This window comes from Apteryx rowi, unplaced genomic scaffold, assembly GCF_003343035.1.
Source record: "Apteryx rowi isolate R43461 unplaced genomic scaffold, aptRow1 scaffold_1047, whole genome shotgun sequence".
Taxonomy (NCBI): domain Eukaryota; kingdom Metazoa; phylum Chordata; class Aves; order Apterygiformes; family Apterygidae; genus Apteryx; species Apteryx rowi.
Window position 1 is genome coordinate 48,742 of NW_020447250.1, and position 21,411 is coordinate 70,152.

General features: G+C 56.3%; 2 protein-coding genes across 3 annotated transcripts in view; one reads left to right on the plus strand and one right to left on the minus strand.

Moving 5' to 3' along the window:
• LOC112967213 (zinc finger protein 11-like) overlaps positions 1-21,411 on the plus strand; it is a 108,366-nt gene continuing 86,955 nt past the window's right edge. The window contains 4 exon segments of the mRNA XM_026068166.1: positions 1-13; positions 815-914; positions 1,212-1,750; positions 2,189-2,776. Coding sequence (XP_025923951.1) covers positions 881-914; positions 1,212-1,750; positions 2,189-2,776 — 1,161 coding nt within the window. The 5' untranslated portion in view covers positions 1-13; positions 815-880.
• LOC112967127 (zinc finger protein 501-like) overlaps positions 7,903-21,411 on the minus strand; it is a 109,327-nt gene continuing 95,818 nt past the window's right edge. The window contains exons 1-4 of one of the 2 annotated variants that reach the window (XM_026068140.1): positions 13,038-13,075; positions 12,430-12,535; positions 11,056-11,850; positions 7,903-10,506 (exon numbers count right to left, since the gene is read on the minus strand). In XM_026068140.1, coding sequence (XP_025923925.1) covers positions 9,668-10,506; positions 11,056-11,850; positions 12,430-12,463 — 1,668 coding nt within the window. In that variant the 5' untranslated portion in view covers positions 12,464-12,535; positions 13,038-13,075 and the 3' untranslated portion in view covers positions 7,903-9,667. Of the gene's footprint in view, positions 10,507-11,055; positions 11,851-12,429; positions 12,536-13,037; positions 13,076-16,299; positions 16,310-21,411 lie in introns of those variants that run through there. The other variant, XM_026067915.1, reaches the window with a different exon arrangement.

Genomic DNA, 21,411 nt, shown 5'->3' on the forward strand with positions numbered 1-21,411 from the left:
CCAGAGCCTGCAGGTAACGGGGAGCCCCGGGGCCGGGTGGGGAAGGAGGCTCCAGGGACGCATCGCGGAGCACAGGGTTGATCTCCGCGGGTACCCCCAGAGCCGAGGTCCGGCTGAGCTCCCGCACAGCTCGGGGCCCTGCAGCTCTTCCTGCTCCCGAGAGTGAATTGCATGGGCCTCGCTGGGGTCCCCAGGGCCAGGGGAGGGACGCCCAGCTTGGCTGGTCTGGGGCGTCTGGAGCAGCACCCTCTTCTCCAGGTCGGCACGCGCTCATGGGGTGGTTTGAAGCCGTGGCGGGGGCAGAATGGCCACGCTGTTAAGAGGCAGCTGCGACCAGGGCTGCACTCGGGCAGCAGAGGGATGTTTGGCACGGGGCTGCCTCAGGGATACGTGTTGCAGCTGTTCTGGCCTGAGCTGGGGTCAGTGATGCTGCAGCCCATCCCACYGCCTGGAGGGTATGGAGTGGATGCCTCTACGGAGGACATAGAAAAACTCCCCAGAGAAACATGTGGAGCTGGCACGTCCTCTCGTGGAGATTTCAGAGCACTGTGTCAGCTTCCAAGTTTTTCTCCATTACCTAACACAGCTTCTAACAATGTGATGTAACCCGGTGTGTGTGCTGGGGCCAGAACGTGTGTTAAGCCAGCAAGGACACCGGGTTCTTGGCTGTTCTTCAAGAGCCTTGGAAACATCACGTGCTCCGGTCCGTGGGGACAGGTCCCTCTGTCCCCTCGTACACTGTACACAACTGTGGGTGTTGACCAGGGGTGTTGAGGTGGAGGTGGCTCTTGTTTCAGAGGCAGTGATTTTCCAGCAGGTGACTTCAAGGGCTTCACCAGAAGGCAGGAGGACACGGGTTGACAAGCTGTCTGCAGGCACCATGCAGGAGAACTATGAGGCTGCAGCCCTGCCCGGTAAGGAGCTCTTTTCCCAGAGGAAAGAGAAGCTGGGGGGAGGGGGGGGATCATGCTGGTGTGGGGCTCAGCTCCTTGTTCCCTGCTCTTTGGGGAGGCGGGAGACATAGTGTGCGAGATGTCAGGGACGCCGACCCCTTCAAACCCTGCAGCAGTCTCCCAGGTTAGGGGGCAGAGTCCTCTTCCACAGTGTGTGGGGTCAGGATGGAAGGGCAGAACTGGGTTCCTCCTCCCCAGTAGGTATTTGGCTTTGTATCCTGTTCCCTTCCCTTGCCACGATGTCTTCTCTTCTCACAGCACAGGGAATCACTCCTGCCTGGATCCTCTCCCTCCCAGCTGGAGACAGGACAGCACGTGACGAGCAGGATGGGGACTCACAGGAGGCAGGACTGGGACAAGGGGAACCTCCTGGGTTAGCGCTGGGGAGTGCCGAGCTGGGAAAAGCCAGGGAGAGCCAGGTCATCGTGGAGAAGCAGCAGGGGAACCTGCTGCGGGGCGGACAGGGAACATCCCCACTCTGGGGAGTGGGTGTTGGAGACGCTGATAAAACCACAGTGCAAGCAGGGAACTGCAYGAAGAAGAAAACGTACGAGTGTGCTGCCTGCAAGAAGAGCTTCAGCTGTAAAACTTACCTGACTAAGCACCAGAAAACCCATGCCACCGAGAAGCCTCACGAGCGTCCAGACTGCGGGAAAGCCTTCAGCGGCAGCTCGAGTCTCCTCTTGCACCAGAGTAACTGCAAGAGTGAGAAACCCTATAAGTGCCTCGACTGTGGGGAGAGCTTCAGCCAGAGCTCCGGCCTGATCCGACACTGGAGAGTCCACACGGGGGAGAAGGCCTATTGCTGCCTGGTGTGCGGGAAGCGCTACGCTCGGAGGCCAGACCTCCTCAAGCACCAGCGAGTGCATCCGGCAGAGATGCCCTGTAAGTCCCCAGGGGAGAGAAAGGGCTTGGGGTGCTGAATAGCAGGGATGGTGCTTGGGGATGGATCTAGTCTCTCTCCTCTCTCTTCTGCAGGTGATGTGATGGCAAGTGAGGATGGAACCAGGATCCCAAAGCAGGAGATTTCTGGAGAAGAGGAAGAGCATGGGACATTCCCAGGAATGATCGGAGAGGATATTCTGCAGGGTCAAGAGCCGAAGAACCAGCATAGACAAGAAAGGCAAGAGGGAAGCCAGAAAGGGATGTTACAGAATAGATTCACCCTGCAAGGAGGCAGCCTGCGTGATGGGAACGAAACCACAGGACAGGCACAAGTCTGTGCAAAAGAGAAGGTATACGAGTGCACAGAGTGTGGGAAGACCTTCAACTGGAGATACAGCCTGTACAGACACAAGAGGACCCACACTGGGGAGAGGCCTTACGAGTGCCCTGAGTGCTGGAAGACCTTCAGTGATCATTCAAATTTCATCTCGCACCAGAAGAATCACCGGGGAGAGAAACCCTACAAGTGCCTCGACTGTGGGAAAAGTTTTGGCCAGAGCACAACACTGCTTTCCCACCAAAGAAGCCACACAGGGGAGAAGCCATATTTCTGCTCTGACTGTGGGAAACACTTTGCCCGGAGGCAAAACCTTGTTGATCATCAGAGCATCCACACAGGAGAAAGGCCATATGGCTGCCCGGACTGCGGGAGGAGATTCCGGAGGAATACGGACCTTATTTACCATCAGCGAATCCACACAGGGGAAAGACCCTATAAATGCCCTGACTGTGGGAAGGGCTTCACTTGCAGATCAAAAATGAATGAGCACCAGCGAACACACACAGGGGAAGCCCCCTACAAGTGCTCTGCGTGCGGGAAATGCTACAAGGCCAAGGTCTCCCTGACGTCCCACCTGAAGCTGCACACAGGATAGCGTGTGAAAGTTTTGGACCTTGCTTGGGGATGCAACCAGTGGAGAGGACAGTCTGAGATGATGGTGGTTGGCAGACGCTCTAGGACAAGGGACCTCAGGTTTCAGAGTGAAAGGTTTCTTCTAGGGAGCCATGCATAGAGATGTTTATGAATATTTACGATGTCCCTCACGGTGCAGCAAGAGGAGGGTTCAGAGCAGCACAAGATGCTGTCTGAAGAGAAGGGAACACACAGACGCCCAGGCAAAAGGCAGGTTCATATTCAGCACTGGCTGGCAGGGCAGCCCCTTCCCCTCTACCTGTCCCCTGGGGACCAGGACCATTGGCAGCACCATCCTGACTCCTGGCTCCACTGTCTCTGACCTACTGGGACCTGCTCGAGTGGCCAGGCTGCAAAGGTGACAGCAATGACCCACCTCGAAGAACCTCTGGGCTCTGGAGTTGTGCCCGGTGCTCCAGAAAGCTGCTGCAGCTACATCAGGGGCTTCGCTGGAGCAGGCACTGGGCAGCCCTTGGTCTGCAGACAGCCTGTGAGCGGAGCCGGCCAACCCCAGGGTCTTAGCAGCAGGAGCAAGGAGGCACCAGCTCTTCCCAAAGGTTCCTGTGCCACCCAAATAAAGTGTATGCAACACTCAACACAGTGCTGCCTCAGCTGGGGAATGAGGCATCCGCTGTGCGGGAGGAAAGGGGTCAAAGAGGGGCCAGGGATGAGATGCCCTTGTGGGGTGGCTGGGAAGAGGGTCCCATGAGAACCTCCACAGCAAGGGGAGGCAAAAACCCCTGAGCTGTGCTTTCACTGCTCTGTGGGAAAGCAGATGCTCTCCAGATGCTTGTTGGGGGAGTTTGGACTAACGCTGTTGAAGCAGTGGGGGGGCAGCATCAAGGGGAAGGTCCATTCCCCCAGAGCCTGGGAAGACAGGAGATGTTTCCCTGTGTGCATCAGCCCAAACTTGAGAGTTGCTCTAGAGAGGACATCCAGCACAGTGCGTGGGGTGACCAAAAAAAATCCAAAATTGAGCTCCAAAATTTAACATGCACCCCATAAGAGCTCTAGCCCATTCCCACACACAGCTAGTAACTCTGGGAAGAGGAAACGGACCCCTGGACTCAGCGGTTCCCCTGGTTTGGGATGCTGAAGTACTAGCAGGATGCAAAGGAAAGCTGAGAAGAGCTTCCAAAGCCAATTCTTCCACGCCTGCACAGGGGAACCCTGCACTGTGCCCGGCTCCCAGGCCTCTCCGCCAGCTTTCCCACCAGGCTCTGGCCTTGCGGGTAGCTCAGAGCGAGGGGATAGCAGGACCCGGGGTCTGTTGCAGCCCGGCTGCCTGTGCAGAGACACAGGAAGGGGCTGGGACAAACCGAGCGGCTGGGAGGTGAAATGTGCAGCCCTGGGCTCTGCCCAGACCAAGCCCCGAGCTGGAGCCTGCGAGGTGCCAGGGCAGCGCTGGCACAGGGCGATGCCGGGGGCAGCCAGGGCTCCTGGAAGGATCTCCCCGTCCTGCTGCTGGACCAGGACCTTGTCCTCCCCCCCTGCCCCATTCCTGCTGACAAGAGCACTTCAGAGAAGGGCTCAGAGCAGCATCTCCCTCTTTTTTGCCTGGCTCCCTCGGTCCCTCTCTGCCGGAGGATTTTGGGGAAGGAGCTGTGTCACCAGAGATCGGGACTGGCTGAGGAGCTCCCCAGACTCAGCTGGGGAAGCTGGGTCTTGTTATACCAGGGAGCCCCGAAGCATCCCCTGGGAACAGGCTTGGCCCCACAGTCCTCCTGCCAACGGGACAGCAGGCGGCTTTGCTCGGAATGGCCCCAGGACCAGGTTCAGCTTCCTTCCTTCCCCACCTCAGTGCATCTCCACCCCCCCCCCCCCAGCATCTTTTTGCCCTGTCTTTCCCACCCACAAGTTTAAATCCCGCAGGCACAGACCCTTCCGGTGAGCAGGGCAGAGCATTCGCTGTGATGAGCACCCCAGGAGCCAGAGACCATCCGCGATGGGTGCAGCCCCCGTGCGTGGTGCAATCTGGGCGTCCAGCCCCAGGAATGGGGACAGACACTGAGGCCGCATCTCACAGGGCAGCACGGTGTGGATGCCGGGAATATTGGATATATCTGTGGAGCCAAGGCAGAGGCCTGGTGGGAGGCTTGGCATCCTATAGTGATCCTTGAGAACGTGTCTCTGAGCAGCTGGGGACTCACCTGCCGAGCTCAAGACACCATGCCAGGGGGAGCAAAACATCTGGGTCTTCTGGGGTCCATCCTCATCTCTCCCCAGAATAAATTTTGCTTTCACTCAGCTCATGGTCACATTTTTTTTTTTTTTTTCCCCTGGCTGAATCACTCATTTTCAATTTCTTGCCAAGTTACTGGATACATTCCTGACTTCTTTCCTTGAGCTGTTTCTTCCATCTCAGACATACAACTTCAACTGTTTAACCATCAAAGGCAGATGCATCAAAATCAGATTTCTCTCTTTTTTTTTTTTTGTTTTGACTCAGAGATGGCTATGAGATTTCCAAGCATTTTTAAACATATCAGATGTGACTCTTTACCTTCCAGCTCTGTCCCTTTTGCACATTGCCAAATACTCTCATTAAAATACCTTAGATTTTTCCATTATCTGAGTGTAAAGTTCTGGTTGAAACAAAACAAAACAAAATTACCCCAGTGGCTCCCCAAGCCCGAGCTCCCTGGCTCTTTCTGAAGCTGTCTCAAACCTCCGTTCCGGTTCAGCGGTGGGATAGGGGTAACAATATGTTATGTATTTAAATGTTAGTATGAAATTATGCCACTGTGTGTGCAGTCATCAGCTGTTATGGGATTGAGCACATCAAATTCCCGCTTCTGCCTGCTGTGACACCCCAAATATGACCCAGCCAGCAGCTGTTCAGCCTCAAGAGCTCCAGCTTGGCCACCCATTCCTGCTTTAATGGCCCTGGATAGCCTCGCCTTTTAACTTTTGGTCATTTGTCCAACGTGATGCAGATGGGTGCAAGGATTAGCAGAGCCTGTGTGTACTGACCACCTACCAGCTCTCTGCAACCTCAGTGTCTGGGATCCTGACCAGGGAAATCGAGCACGGGGAGTTAATGGGCACTGACTGGAAGTTGGTTACACTTCTGCACCCATGCTGATGACAGCTGCACAACCCATGCATCTCTGTTTTAAAACTGGACATCCCAGTCATGCCAGATGTGTCACTGGATACTGTTCTGGCTTGCTTCTGCTGCCCTCCATGCTTTTTGCACCATCAGCGCCAGCATCCCAATGCAGCACGCTGTCTGGGCAGTAGGTTTTAGCTACGTATTCCAGTTCGGCTTGGTCAACTGTTGCCATTTTCTGGGTGCATTTCCCACCATGACTTCATGGCAAATGACTTGGCCCTGAATCGAGCATATAGGATTCATGAGGCACGGCTAAACCTAAGCAAAAATTCCCAGAAACTCTCCCACAGATCATTTCAAGAGCTGGGTTGAAATTGGCTCTATTCTACGTTGTTCCCAGCAGCTGAATATCCAGCAGCCAAAACTGGAGCAGGAGGAGAAATCAGGGTGTTTAGGAGATCACGTGAGGGTGTATGGCCAGGGTGGTTGTCTCACCTTTCAACTTACCTCCGTGCACACTTTCTTTCCTGATGCTGGGTCTTTCCCCACCACCACCACTGAATTGCTTCTTGCTGCAACATCTGCTGCTGACACCTCAGCTCTAGCACATGAGTTGCCAGCTGCTCACAGGTGGGAGGCTGTGGGATGTCTTTTGACGCTTCTTTGGAGATGACAGATGGATGTTTTAACGAACCGTTGAAATCCTGCATGCTGGTAGGGACACTTTTTTCTCAGTTGCTCAACAGCTTTTGCTTGCTCTCACAACACCGTTGGTTTCAGGGCTGTGCTCAAGCCAGCACGAAGGAGGTTTCATCTGATCTGCTGCTGCTCCATCCCCACTGATCTGCACATGGAGCAGCCACATGTGCATGTTCTCCCTGTGCCAAAAGCTTGCCAGGGTTTCTGCATTTAATCTAATCCCCAAACTTTCTGTGATTTATTGAGTGTCAGCAAAGTATGAGCAATAACGGAAGAAGCAGCGGCCCCCAAATGCACCTGTGTTTTGTGCTAGACTTTCCCTTCTCACAGCCTGCCAACAGAGAGGAGAAATGCCGCTTTCCTCTCTGCCTGGGACAGTGAAGGGGGAGAAGGCAGCTTCTCCTGGCTCCTTTGCGTCTGTGCTGGCCTGCAATCAAAGCTGCCTCCTCACACTTGTTCTCTGAGGGTTTCCAGAGCCCACCCTGGTCCTAAAAGCCTCGGTCCGTTTCTGTGGCTCAGATATGCCAAACACAAAAAATCCAGATTCATGATTTCTAAACTCTGACAACATTTTGCAGTTTGTTCCCCTCTAGAAGAGGTTTACCCTGAGTATCAGGGTGGCGGCATCAGGATGCGATGCTCGGGGGTCGCTAGGTCTCCCCCCAAGCTAAGTAAAGAGCAGAGAGGGGATGGACACCAGTGATGCTTCCTGGAGGCTTCGGGTAGTTTATTCCCTCTGCAGATCCCCCCCCTTAAGAAGCTCAAGCCCCAGCTCCAAAGAGCCTCCAAAGCTCACACAGAGGCACAGCTGCCTCAGAGAAGGTCTCTCTCCTGCCACAATTCAAACCCCATAGGAAGGGGGTAAAACCCACAGAGACTGAAGATTAGAAGGATTTTGCAGATGGTGCAGGGTACCTGGATCGTCCTCCTGAGGTCTTGGGACTCAGCAGAGCAAGTGACTCCTGAGGAGGCACCGTGGAAATTTCCTCTCTCGCTCTGACTCCAAATCGCACAGATTAATCACTCTACAGACTGAAGGCAGGACCACGAAGGGGGAAGGGCTCACTGAGGACTTTGTTCAGCAAAAATGCAAATCCCTGAAGAACAGTACGCGATACCTCCAAGGGGCAGGTTGGACCAGAGGCCCAAGAGGTCCCTTCTTACCAGCACTGCTGGGAGTGTAGGAACTCCCTTCAACCAGGGTGCATGCCGAGGCCAGGCCCTCCCTGCTCTGGGGTGCACGGTGGTGGCTCCCCTCCATCCTGCCCAGCCCGGGTGACCCAGAGCAACGTCCTGTTGCAAGAGAAAAGTCCAAGCGGGGATTTCATGGGTCTAAACCCAGTTTTATTCTGGAGGTTTAAAGACAGATTTCATCTGCACCTTTCAAAGGAGGCGAAGTCTTAAATCCGAATCAGCCTGAGAACAGCCTGAGAGGCGGCAAACTTAGGGGAGGCTTCAGGTGTTCGTTCACTTGCATATGAAAAGGAAGCTCAGAAACAATGGGAGAGCTTGCAGCAAATTCTTTTAGTGGGGAACGGCACATCAGGCTTTCTGATCAGGCTTTATGGCAGTGCTTTGTCCCTAAGAAAGGAAAGATACTGATCAGAGGGGATTTTTATATGCATAGACCAAAAATAGCTTGAGAGAGGGCTTTTCCACCCACTTTGCCTGGCTCTGACTAAATCCAGCCTAAAATAAATCACCATGAATATTCAGCACATGGTAGAAGTGCCGGGTCCTTCTGGCAGAGGGGCAGAAGCCTGCGACAGCGCAGCGCAAGGACTCGCTGCCGGAGGAGGCTCGGAGGAAAATCAGCCGGGGCAAACTGGGGTTTGAGAGTCTCTTTTAGGGCATTCGCCATTTGGGTTGAATTTAAAGCTGCCTTGCCCAGTTATTAGCAGAGATATTCACACCCGGGGCATAGCCTCATCTTAGCAGTCTCCAAGACCTGGGTTTGCAATGATGCTGCCTTGCACCTCTGGGAAGTAAATCATTTCCCTTTAAAGCATGGAGATTTCAGTGCAGGAGGCTCTTGAATTAGAGCAGGGTGTTTTATCTACATAAAATTATTATCTAAAATACTGAATAAGYGGTTGTGACAGAAAAATTCCACTCTTGCCTCTGAAAACCCAGTCCCTAAYACCTGGAACCCCACTCCGCAGTCTAGGAAATCTCTCTGCCCAACAGGCAAAGATTGCCTTAATTAACAAAATACAGCCACGGTAACTAAATTTGTCCTTCTGTCTCTGTCTGCGAGGACACATAAATATGCAGCCAGGGTTAAAATGCAGCAACCAGCAGTTATTGGTTGTAGCTCCTCTGACTGACGCTTCCATCTGAAATCCACCTGTGAAATGGATCCCAAACCACCACTATTATCAGGCCAAGATGMCCAGGTAAGAGCCAGTCCCGATTTCAATCCGCTACGGCACAGCCATCGGAGCCATGCGCCAAGCACGGCGTCACTGATGGAGCCCTCAGCCGTTCCTGGTGTTGCGTTATCCTCGCTGACAGGCAGCCGGAGGTGAAGAGGGCCAGAGGGAGGTGGGAAAGCTGCTGGCGCAGGGCTGTCCTYGGTGACATTGGGAAATGACTGGCCCAGGAGCTTGGCGTACCGCACTGTTGGCACGTCCAGGGTGAAATGCTAGACTTTGTCCTTAGATTCTGAGTTCCCAAGAGGCAGGGTTGGTTTTTTTTTTTTCCTCCTTTCCATTTCTTCATATAAGTGAGATTTACTGCTTCATCACATCCCCCTGTCCCTGTCTGAGGGACAGCAGGAGCTCCAGCGACCACACAAAGACCGTTCATGGGTGTTTTTCATTCCCTTGTGGGTTGGTGTCCAGGACCCACAGTGACTGCACTGCTTTTCCACCCACACCCCAGAGGAACATGACTCACGTACCCAGAGCATGTTCCTCCTCTAGTTCCCACCAGCCCCATCGCTGAAATCCAAACCGTCTTCCCACCCACATGCTCCGAAGAAGAGCCGTTATCCTTTCTTTATGAGGTGCCAGTGGTTTGGGATTGGATCTGTAGGTCTTCACTGGGTCAGGATGGGCTAATCCCATTCTTGCACGGCAATGCTGTGCCATTCCATGCTTTCTACACCGTGTGCAGCTTCTGGTGGGACATCAGCGACACCTTGGCCTTGTAGCTCTTCCCACACACGGAGCACTTGTAGGGAGTCTCTCCCGTGTGGGTTCTCTGGTGGGCGATGCATTTTGAGCTCACGGTGAAGCCCTTCCCGCAGTCGGGACATTTATAGGGTCTCTCCCCAGTGTGGATCCGCTGGTGTCTCACAAGGTCTGAGCTGTTACGGAAGCTTTTTCCACAGTCCTGGCAGTTATAGGGTCTCTCCCCTGTGTGGATTCGCCGATGAATAATAAGGTTTGGTCTCCGAGTGAAGTTTTTCCCGCAGTCTGAGCAGAGATACGGCTTCTCACCCGTGTGCAGTCTCCGGTGTCTAATGAGTGCTGTGCTTTGGTTGAAACTTTTCCCACAGTCAAAGCACTTATAGGGTCTCTCCGACCGGTGGATCCTCTGGTGGGAGATGAGGTTGGAGCTGTCGTTGAAGCTCTTTCCGCACTCGGGACACTTGTAGGGCCTCTCCCCRGTGTGCAGCCGCTGGTGTCGGATCATGCTGTTCCTCCAGTGGAAGGTTTTCCTGCACTCAGCACATTCGTACACCCTTTCTTTATTGCAGATCCTCACCTGGACTGTGGTCTCCTTGTGATCCTTTAAGCTATCATCACGAGGATGCAATTCCCCCTGCCTCTGCCCAGGGCAAGTCTCYGTCCTTGGTTGCTTTTTGAGGACTTCTTCATCCTGCTCAGGATCCTGGCAAACATTTGCTTTTTCCCTCCTCAGGCCTGGTCCATTTGGTTCTGCTTGCTGGGAGTCTCCTTGGTGGTAATTCTCCTCGTGGTGGTCACCATCACCTGCTGAKAGACAACACGGGCAAGGCAGAAGAGAGCATCACAAGGAGGAAGGAGAAAGAAGGGGAGAGAAAACCAGATGGCTATCGGGAGAACGGGGAGTTTAGAGACTCAATGCTTTACCTCAGAAAGAACCAACTATTTCTGCTGCAACATCCCACCAGAATGACCGAGGGAGTGAACTAATTGCAGGTGTTTTCCTGGAGGGGTGGGAAGTCGTGACCTGCAGATAGCCTGCCATGAAAGCTGAGGTAGCTCATGGGGCCATGGTGGGAATGCCAGTCGTTTACATCAGGCTACAGGTACTGCACCAAATTCCTCATAGGTACATGAATATTAGAAAAACAGCACAAAAATTGTTTGCTCATGTGACTCAGTTTCCCCTATTCCCACAGCTCTGGACCAGGATTCAGGAAAACATTACATAATCTGGCTGGAGGTATTTACACCCTGTTATTCAGAAGAATGAGTCCTTCACAGCTACATGGCATTATATATCCAGGGAAGGGAGACATTATGACTAGGAAATACTAATTTTGAGTAAGTTAAGGTTACCCAGCAAGGCCRTGGTCTCACAGCTGCCCTGCAGGATGCCCCGGGCTGCAGATCTTGGCTGTTCAGCCTCCTCCGCCCTGTGGACTCTCTGATGCACGATACACCGGGAGCTCACGCTGAAACCCTTCCCGCAGACGGGGCATTTGTAGGGCCTCTCGCCTGTGTGGACCCTCTCGTGTCTCACGAGGTCCGAGCTCTTACGGAAGCTCTTCCCGCAGTCCCGGCACACGTAGGGTCTCTCGCCTGTGTGGATCCGCTGGTGCATGATGAGGTTGGGCCGCCGGGCAAAGCGCTTCCCGCAGTCGGGGCACGGGTAGGGCCGCTCTTCAGTGTGGATGCCCTGGTGGGAGATGAGGTAGGCGCTCTGGCTGAAGCTCTCCCCGCAGTCCAGGCACTTGTAGGGCTTCTCTCCCCGGTGGATCCTCTGGTGGGAGAGGAGGTTGGAGCTGTCGTTGAAGCCCTTCCCGCAATCGGGGCACTTGTAGGGCCGCTCTCCTGTGTGCAGTCGCTGGTGCCGGGTCAGGTTGTTCCTCCAGTTGAAAGTCCGCCCGCATTCRGCACATCCGTACACTTTCTTCTTGGAGCACATCTGTGGCTGGACCTCAGCTTTGCTAAGACCGTCCAGACTTCCTCCTTGGTGAGCGGATTCTCCCCATCTCTGATTCTTGCAGACGTCGTCCTGCATTGACTTGTCATCCTTTGTGTCTCCCCACAACACCCTCCTGTCTTGTTCCACCTTCTTCTGGTCCTTTTTCTCAGGATTTCCCCTTTCCTTCTTGCATGTCCTCCCCTCACCTGCTGGGACAGAGAAGATCCTGACTGGAGTCATGCCTGGTCTGCAAAGTGAGTTGGAGYTGTGACAGCTGCTGCTAGTGTTTGCCTGTCCGGTGAGTTTTTTCCAACGGTGGATACCCCTGGGAGATAGACACGGCCCTTTCCCTGCACCTTTCTTCCACGTTTACCCCCACAACCCCTTTCATGGCTTCTCATCCCACTCCCAAGGAGCTTTTGTTCCCTGCCAGCCACTTCCCAGAGCGCTGCATGGAGCCAAGCTAGGTCTGGTCTCCCCCTGCGGGGAGCTCAGCTCTGTCCTGTGCCYTGGGGTCCCCATGAGGTCTTTACTCGCCAGGAGGGTCTACCACAGCGGCACAGCTCACGTCTGCAGAGTGAGCAGAGGTGAGATAAGAGCCCTTTCCCACCCACACGCTTGCTCTGGGAAGGAAAGGATGAGCCACATCCATGCACGCGTCGTGTTTGTGTAACCCTGCTAAAATGACGGAGAAGGGCTCGGCGACCCCGACTCGAAGCTGCAGCCCGAAACAGAAAATGCCTCTGCTGAGCGGGGGGGACACCGGGCAGGACACGGATCCTTACCGCGCGCCGTCACCGTCTCGCATTTCTCCTGCATTTCTGTCCTTGAAGAGGGCTCTTTCCAGGGATCCGGTGCAGCTTGCTGCCTCCCAGTGAAGCACAAAAGACCCTGCAGGAGCAAGAGTCCCTGCTTACTGCAGGCTTTGGGGCAAGGAGGCAGCTTGAGCATCRCCCCCACCATCACCGAGAAAGGGGGAAACAGGTTTTTTAGGCTCTGACTGGGGCCCCTACCTGTTCCCTTYGCAGGGACAGAGGACAGCACCTGCCCGGCAGAAATAACCCCGTCTGTGCTGTTTGACCCCGGTGAGGGTTCATCCCAGCCCGCTTTCCCCCAGCTCCGGGCAGAACTGCACTTTGCACCCTAAAAGAAGGGGCAGCCCSGTCCCCCATGGAGGGACAGAAACATCCCCAAGCTGTGACAGCCCCGAGCCCTGCGGGATCTGCCGCTCCAGGACACCCTCCCTTACCTGCACCAGGATGGTGCTGGGCTCTCCCCTCGCTCCCACCCCACCGGGACCAGCACCGGGACCAGCACCGGTCCCCCCCGGTCGGTGACGGGAGGTGACGGATGCCTCCCGGGCTTGGCTTGGTCCCACCGCTGCCTCTCTCACCCTGGGCACATTTCCCCGCCTGGCCCAGCCACAGCGGCTCCGCGTTGTCCCAGCCCCTTCCTGTGTCTCTGCACACCCAGCCGGGCTGCAACAGTCCCCGAGCCCAGCTGCACGGGCCGGGCCTGCCTGGCCTCCGAGGGTGGCTCCAGGCCGGGAGCGGGGCTGGCTCCCTCGGGTGCTGGCAGCCTGGGGCAYGCGGCATCGCAGGGATGCACCAACACACCCGGCGGAGGGATGCAGGAGGGGACCGAAGCCATCGCCTCCTCCCTCCCTTCGCTTCCCCCCATGCATTAACATGTGCAGCAGCTGCAAAGGGAGAAACAAGCCGGGAAGGCATCTCCATGGGGCTCAGAGCTCCTGCTGCCGGGCAGCGTCTTCTCAGGTCGAAAAACGAGTGGAGGAAAAGGYGAAGCTGCATCTGCCCAGGTTTTGCACCGGCGTTTGCAAATTCAGCAGCAGTCAGGAAGATCTCAGGGAGATTTTGCATTTAGTAACTGCTCAGGGAAGACAGGGCCGGTCTTCTCCAGCAGATCTCCCTGCCCTGCCAGCTGCTCGGGAGCCGCACGGACCCTTTGCAGACAGACTGAGAAGGGGCATTTCAGCGATCTCCATGCGGGACTCCGAGATTCCTTTTCAGCCCTATTCCCCTGATGAATGCTGCAGAAATCAGCATTGCTCRGACCCCTAGATCTGCAAGGATGTTACATTGAACAGAGGGGAGAAAATATTAAAGAAAAAGAGAGAATGGAAAAGAATATCAGCAAAAATCATCAAGGTTTTATTAGACATTAAAAAAAAAAAAAATCACACAAAGGGAGTTGATATGCTCATTCCATAAATAACTGAATGTGCTAATTCTCACCCACACGCTGGCCCTGAGAGGAGAAAAAAGGGTAAACTGGAAGAGGATAAAGATCCGCAGTTGTTAAAAGCACATGGAAATATGATACCAACATTTTGTAATGAAGGAAGGAACTGTGGCCATTTGGCACCGTTCCTAGATGGATACGGCCTTTGAGGAATACAGGCTTCAGGTCATCYTGTGTAAGAACACGAAATGCAGCCTGTAATGACCAGCTGGAAGACCATCTCTTGAGATGTAGCTGCTGAAAACGGTGTTAGGTGGATAACGAGTAGCTAATTCTGACTGCGAGGCTATTACCAAAAAAATAAGAGCTCGGCGCTAAGTTGTATGAAGAGGAGAGCATGAGACGGGAGCAGGGACGTGATTTTACCTGCGTCGAACGAGATTGTTCCCATTCCGAAAAATATGTCGGAGAAGTGGAGTGGAGCCAAGYGACCCGCGCGATCCTCAGAGAGCCACAAACAAGCAGGGACGTAGGACCATCTCCGCCAACGGAGCAGCAGCCAAAGGGAAATGGGCACTTAGATCTGCCCGGAGGACTGGGAGCAAGGACACCTGTGAGATCCCGGAGATGACAGACGGACCCCAAGAGGAGGCACGTCCAGCATGGCCAGGGCCCCCCCCAGTTTCTGCTATCCAGGGGCCTCTTACCCAGCAGAGCYGCTGTCCCACAATTTCCTCGCGTGCTGGGGGCCGGGCAGAGTCGCACCCTCGCCGGGGAATCCTCAGCTGCTTCCTTGGAGGTCGCAGAGCCTGGAAAAGAGGCTTTTTTTACCCTCCACCTCCACCCTCAAAACCCTCCACCCTGTCTACAGACCCTTCGGCTCCAGGATGGGGAGAAAGAGAAGCAGCCCTGGGGAAGCAGGAAATCTGGGAATCTTTCAGGGGAAAAAAAAAAAAAAAAAAAGGGAATGATTTCAGGGGATGTGCTGCAAGGTCCGGCTCTCCCATGCTCCTGGTCTCATCCCTCCGTGCTCCCCTGAGCTGTCCCCAGCCCCAGGGATGCTTCGCCCTGCGAGGAGCCGGTGCCAGCCAGGACCACGGTTACCTGTGGGGGGCTCGGCAGTGGCTCCCCCCGYGCCACCCGGCCCCGGCGTCCCGGCCCCTTTCTGTGCCTCTGCACACCGAGTTGGGCTGCAACAGGCCCGGAGCCGGGCTGCGCTCCTGGCCGTGTCCTGGGGCCGGCAGCAGCACAGCGGGGACGGCCAGGGGGTCACGGGGAAGGACAGGGCGACCCTCACCGTGGCTCTGAGGCGGCCGGAGCTGCCCTGGCAGCCTGGCACTGGAGAGCAGAGCCCATAGCTGTGCAAGGGAGCAGAAAACGCCCTTAGCCAGGGAGAAACCCGGAGATGGGGACATTTGCATCGCGGCTGAGGGGTGTTTCCGTAACAGCTGGGCAAACGTCCCTGCTTTTGCAGCAGGAGACGGAAGCTGGAGTTACACCCGCACCGCTAAAACTCGGCGCTAACATAAGGCTGGAAAACAAAAGAGCTTTTCCCCACGCTTGACGGGCAGCGGGAGGCTCGGAGGGCCCCRACCGCTGCTGCTGGGCGATGTGAAACCGGAGCTTCCCGGGCAAGCRGAGCCGCCGCCTCCTTCATCCCGGCAGGTAACGGGGCCCCGGGGCAKCAACGGCCCCTCCGGGCCCCCGCTGCCCACCCGGGGAGAGGGGGGACCCCGAGCCCTGGGGGCATGCAAAGGCTGTGGGGAGCAGGGAGGGGGGAATAGGGGCTGGCAAAGATCCCCCTTCCCCAGCAAAAACCCGGAATAACAGGAGAGGAGATGCCCTGAGCCGTGCCGGGATATTCCGACTGCTGCCAGGCAGCGCCGTGCGGTGCGATGTGCAGGGGACCAGGCTGTGGACACGGGCTTGCGTCTCTCCATGCATTGCAGGTAGGTGTGGACCATCCTCGTGGGATCAGGGTCTGCCTGGGGAGTATTTCTGATGGGTTCATCAAGGAAAGCATATTTACGGGCTGCAAAGCAAAACTGTCCTTCAGCAGAACTTTTTTCTTGCAAAAGCACTATTTTATGCAATATCCCCTTTGGGACGAGGACAGAATTGCACCTTTGTCCCTCCTAGGGCTTGGAGCTCTTGCAGCTCCCCCCACCAAAGTTCGCCAGCCTGCCCCGTTCTGCTGGGCGGGTTAGGGCAGTTGTCGCCCTTCCAGCACCCCGGTGATGGGGCAGTTGTTTGGTTCGGAGGAAGGGCCAGAGGAGGGGACATTYGGAGGTGTGAGTCCCTTCTGGTTGGGTGACCGGCATCTGGCAGGGGAGAGATTTGCAGCTTCAAGACAGATAGTCTCCAAAACTGCAGAAGGTGGCAGCTGCGAGGCTCTGCCTCCGGGCTGGGGAGCTGTCTTAGCACCCGCCGCAGCGCTCTCACACATGGCCCACACCCGTATGTCTCCAGTGCTCACTTTGCAAATCCACGCCACGCGTCACAGCTCGGCATGGAGCCGGGAGCGTGCTGAGGAACCAAGCAGCGCAGCCGCTCTCCGTCGACTTCCACGCTAAAAGTTTCGGCCCAACTTTTACGCTGCTCTCCCGGCCCTTGCTGCAAACATCAGGCACCCGATGCTGAATTAAGGTACCTTGCAGGGTGCAAGGCTCAAAGAAAGTCGTCTCACAAGCGCAGCCCTCTCCCTAGGTGTGAGATTTGCCTTTCGGCAGCCTGCGAGGGGAACTGAAGGGCCCCGTCGGACGGAGGCGCCCGGATTTGGCAAAACACGTTGCACCCTGCCAGACCCAGGCAGCCTGGGGACCGTCTGCCCCTTCCACCCCCTGATTCCCCCTTAGAAACGGGAGCTCTGGATTAAAGGGGAACATAAGTGACACGGAGATAAACTGAGGGCGGTCACTGTCCCCCATATTTCTTACGGCAGGATGCTGCAACTATAGCCAGCATCAGCACAGAACCGTAACCCGCGTCCAAGCGCCTTTCAGCCACCCTCCCCGCAGAGCGGCTCGCGTGTGGCTGCGCGTCGCCTCGCCCGAGCCAAGGTTATTTTTTGCCGTTTTATCTTCTGTTTGTTTTAAATCTTTTGGTAAACAGCAGAGTCTGTGGGGACTGCGGATTTTCGCTGGAAAGCTGGCAGGAAAAAGCCTATCCCGGTGTCACTGCATCAAGAAGCATGCAGGAGAATAGGGCTTCGCCATTAAAATATCATGCAGATGCTTTTTCCTCTAAGAGCCCTCTGGGACTGGAAGCTACAGCGCAGGGCCTAGACAGGCAGCGAGCAGCCAAACCCGGCCCYGAGGCATTGCARTCTCTGCTTTAGTGACGCACAGTGRTTTCCAAGCTGGAAGTCTCCTTCTCCTGGGCTCCCTGTTCCCATTCCCTAACCCCAGCAGGACTCAGCTTTCCTCCCAGCTCACAACATCCTCATCTCACAAAAATGCTTTTGCTGATGCCTCAGGGGAGATGATAGTTTTGGGGTGTCACAGACACAGAGGCTTTGCCTGTTGGCTCCATTTGATCAAATCTCTACACGGGGTCTGCAGTGGTGGTTGGGACCCGGGTGCTGGTGTTACCACTCCATAACCCACCTCCGCATGGAGGCAGAGCAATGAGCGCAAGCTCAGGCCAGAGGACAGGTCATTGGGGTAGCTGTAAAAGAAAGTTTATTCCTCACTTACCACCTGGAAACAGGTTCATGGAAAAGCAAGACAGCAGGCTGGACTCAGAGCCACGAGGACACRTTGTGGTGCTACATGCACACCACTGAGTTTCCCTGAGCTGAAGGCAACAGAAGTATGAAAGAAACCAAGATATAGCTGCTAGGCAGGAAACGAGGCACTGGTCCCCACACAGAGCAAAACATCCCAGCTCTGAGCAGCCTTTTACTTAAGACACTAATAGACCTTAATTGCCCTGAGCAGCCCCACCTGGCACCCCAGCCCACACTCTGCCCRTGGCCTCCAGGTCTCTTTAAGCTCAGTTCTGGACGTTCAGCTTTTTCCTCAGCTTCATCAGAGAAGCAATGCCCTGCAGCTCTGCTTGTGCCTGGCCGTAGACCCCACTGAGCCGGACCCTGACCCATGGGCCGGCTTCCCAGCTTGCCCCTGGATCTGCTTCATCCCCATGGATGTGCCCTGAGCAAAGGGGTGTCCACTGAAGGGGACCCCAGGTCTCTGTGACCGGGTGAGATGCAGAGGTCTGAAGCAGCAGGTCCCCTTCTCAGTGTCTCGGGCTCGCAATGCAGACAGCAACACACGCAGACACGTGTCTTGTCCTCTAGCACTGGCTGAGCTGACGTCTGCCCCGCCAAGGCAGGRCTTCTCGACAGCAAGCTTCAAACGGCTTTTGCTGTCAGCCCAGGAGATTTGTCCCTTTTGAAGGTACTTCTGTACCAGCACCCAGGTGTGCTTAAAATGGCACGAGCATGTTTAGCCCTCCAGCGTCACAGGGGGAGCCCGGCACCCYGCGGTCCTCCGTCAGAGAGGACGGGAGGGGAATCCTACGCGTTACGCTTGGCTGCAAGAGGAACCRTGCTAAGGAACATGCCCTGTTTAGTGCAGACAGCCCAAAATTGCCTYGACCCCAGCCCCACAGCTCCTAATCGGAAGGCCAGGAGCATCCCAGGAATGTCCCTTGAAACAAGCAGCTCTGAGCTGAGATTCAGCTCATCCGCTTCTATCACCGTCTCTGAAGGAGACGCTCCTTGGAGTTGCTGCTTCTCTGCTGCCTCGAGGAGGAGCCCAGATGGCTCTCCCGGAGGTAGTGTCCRTGGAGAGGGGTCACCAGCTCTCCAGGTCTGCAAGGAAAATTCTCCTTCGTTGCAAAGTGGCTTACTAGTTTCTTCACRTAGTCCACCCAAGTCTAGAGGAGACCCCTTTTGCACCACTTTCTCCTCATTTCATTTGCAGTTCAGCTTGGTCCCGCTCCGGCTTAGTCCAGCGGTGCCCATTTCCAGTGTGACGGGATGARCTATGGGGCTGGGCATGGCCCTGCCGGTTCCCGGGGACGCTCACGGACGTGGGGCTCTTCCTGCAGCACCRTGACCAGCCACAACATCCCACTCCTGCGGGAAGAGCAACTCCAAGCCAGTGGATAACTAAATCCCAGGGAATATGGGTTGTTAATGGGCAAGGGCTGGTGCCCGGCCCTCGAGCTGTGCCAGCTGAGCAGCTCTTCCTCCATGGGGAAGATGTGCAGCAAGCGAGGACGGATCCGCGCCAGTCCCAGCTCCTTGACCTAATTTAGCTGTTTACCAGCGGATGGGGAGGAGGGAGGGGGAATCTCTCCAACCAAGCACCTATTTCTGCTTCAAAGGGAGCCCGGCGCAGACGGAGGCTTTTAGCTGCGCTTCGCCTGACGTTCGGGCACAGCGAGTCCCTGCAGAGGGGCTGCAAAGCGCTTCCCCCCCCCTCCACGGGCTCACGTTGCGGCCAATCCCCTGGTCTGGGCCCCGGTGATTCGCTCTCAGCCGGAGGCGCGCGGTGGCGAGCCGGGTCCCATGGGCATGGCCCTCCCCGGCAGCATCTCCTGCTGACTCGGGATTTTCCACTGGAAAGAGCAATTTGCCTTCTGCCATCGCTGATGTTTTCCTGTTTCCAACCCGATGGCTGAGCGCAAGGTTTTAAAACAAAAGCAAAAATACAACAACAACAAAAAAACACTTTTCCATCTATTTTCCCCGGTTAGTGTTGTCAGCAAAGTCCCTTGAAGGGCTCCCATTAAAACATCTCCAACGACATAGATGTTTGCAGTGGAAAATCCTCATTTTTCATCTGAACATTTAAAAAGAGAAGATGCTACTCAAAATCGAAGTGAGGCATTGTAACTCCTGGCAGTGGAGGGTGACGGGCTTGTCCGGTTTTTGACGACACCTCGCCGTCCCCCCCAGGAAGCAGCAGCTTCTTCATCAGAATCCTCATTTTTCCAGGGAAAACCAGTTTTGGCAGAGAATTTTCATGCCCCTTACGGGGGTGGGTGTGTGCGTCTGTGCACGGGTGTGCACAGCTGCGTGCGCACTGAGCACCGTGCAGTGGTGTGGGAGGTGCTGTGCTGGGGTGCTGAGCCCCACGCGGGGCGCGTGGGTGCCGCAGGAAGGGTGCTGAGCCCCACGTGGGGTGCGTGGGCGTTGCACGGAGGGTGCCGAGCTTCCTGCAGCTTGCAGGAGGTGCAAAGCAGCACGCAGTAGCGCGGGAGGTGCCGTCTTGCGGTGCTCAGCACCAGGCAGCCTGCGATCCCGGCTCCAGCCCCGGCAGCGCTCACGAGGGCGGGCAAGGCCCAGGCTCCCCCACTGTGCGGGAGCTGCAGGCGTCAGAGCCAGGATCAGAGGCCTCCTCCGGCGGATCAGAGCTCCCAGGGGCCGGAGCCGCCTCGGCCCTGCGGGAATCCAGCTGCCGGAGCTGGCTTAACCCTGCCGTGCCCTGCACTGCGGGCCTGTGCCAGCAAGGAGAGGCTCCAGCCCCTCTGGGGAAACTGAGGCACCTGCAAGGGACCCAGGAGTCCTGCCCATCTTGGGGGCAGGCCAGGGTGTGGGGCAGGGAGCAGCGGGGCCGATGTGGGGCTCTGCCCTCCTCGGGGCACAGCGCCAGGCCGGGATAATCCCCCGGGGCAGAGTAATCCCCTGTGGACAAGGGGGAGCAGGGACAGGCGGGGGGCAGGATACAGCCCCCCCCCCCCGCAACAGCCCCTGCAGGGTGTGCACGGATACGTGTGTAAGATGTGGGGGAACACATTCGTCTGTGTGTACATCGGAGTGTGTGCGTGTCTGTCTGTGTGTACACACCCGGGGGTGCACGTTCGTGTATTTGCCACTGTGGGTGTGCACACATGTGTAAGGAGCTGGAGGGGTGTACGTCCGTGTTTGTGCATGGTCGTCTTTGTGAGTGTGTATAGCTGTTGGTGCAGGTGTAGCTTGTGTGTGTGTGTTTCTGCTGTCCCACAGAGAAGGGCAAAGACACAAGAACCTCTGCAGCACACACACACACACACACTCGCACGCACACCCCTCCCGGACCTCCTGTACAGGCACACGGGCACCACGGACAGTTCCCGGCTGCAGCACCCGGGACACACGAGCACCCACCCACCGGGTGTGACACACACACACACACACACCGCCGATCACACACACACCTTGCTGTAGCACACCCAGGCACACAACGCACACCCAGGTAAGTGCACACAACCGCACGCGTTCACGGACACACACACACACACACACACACACGCACAAGTGCACACAGTCCTGCACAGTCACACTCACACACACACACACACACACACACACACACACCCGGCGGAGCGGACCGGGGCTCAATTCGGGCCGGTTCCGGGTCAAAGCCGGTTCAGCACCAAGGCCAGATCCGGGTCGGTACCGGACCGGGCCCCGGGACCGAGCCTGGCTCTGTCCGGTGCCGGTTCAGTGCCGAGTCCGGGGTCGCTTTGGAGCCGGATCGGGGCCGGTTCCGAGCCGGAGCCGCCGCCGCCGCCGCGCCCGGTTCGGGGCCGGCTCCAGCTCCGGGCAGGCACCGCCTCCTGCCCGCCCCCCCCCC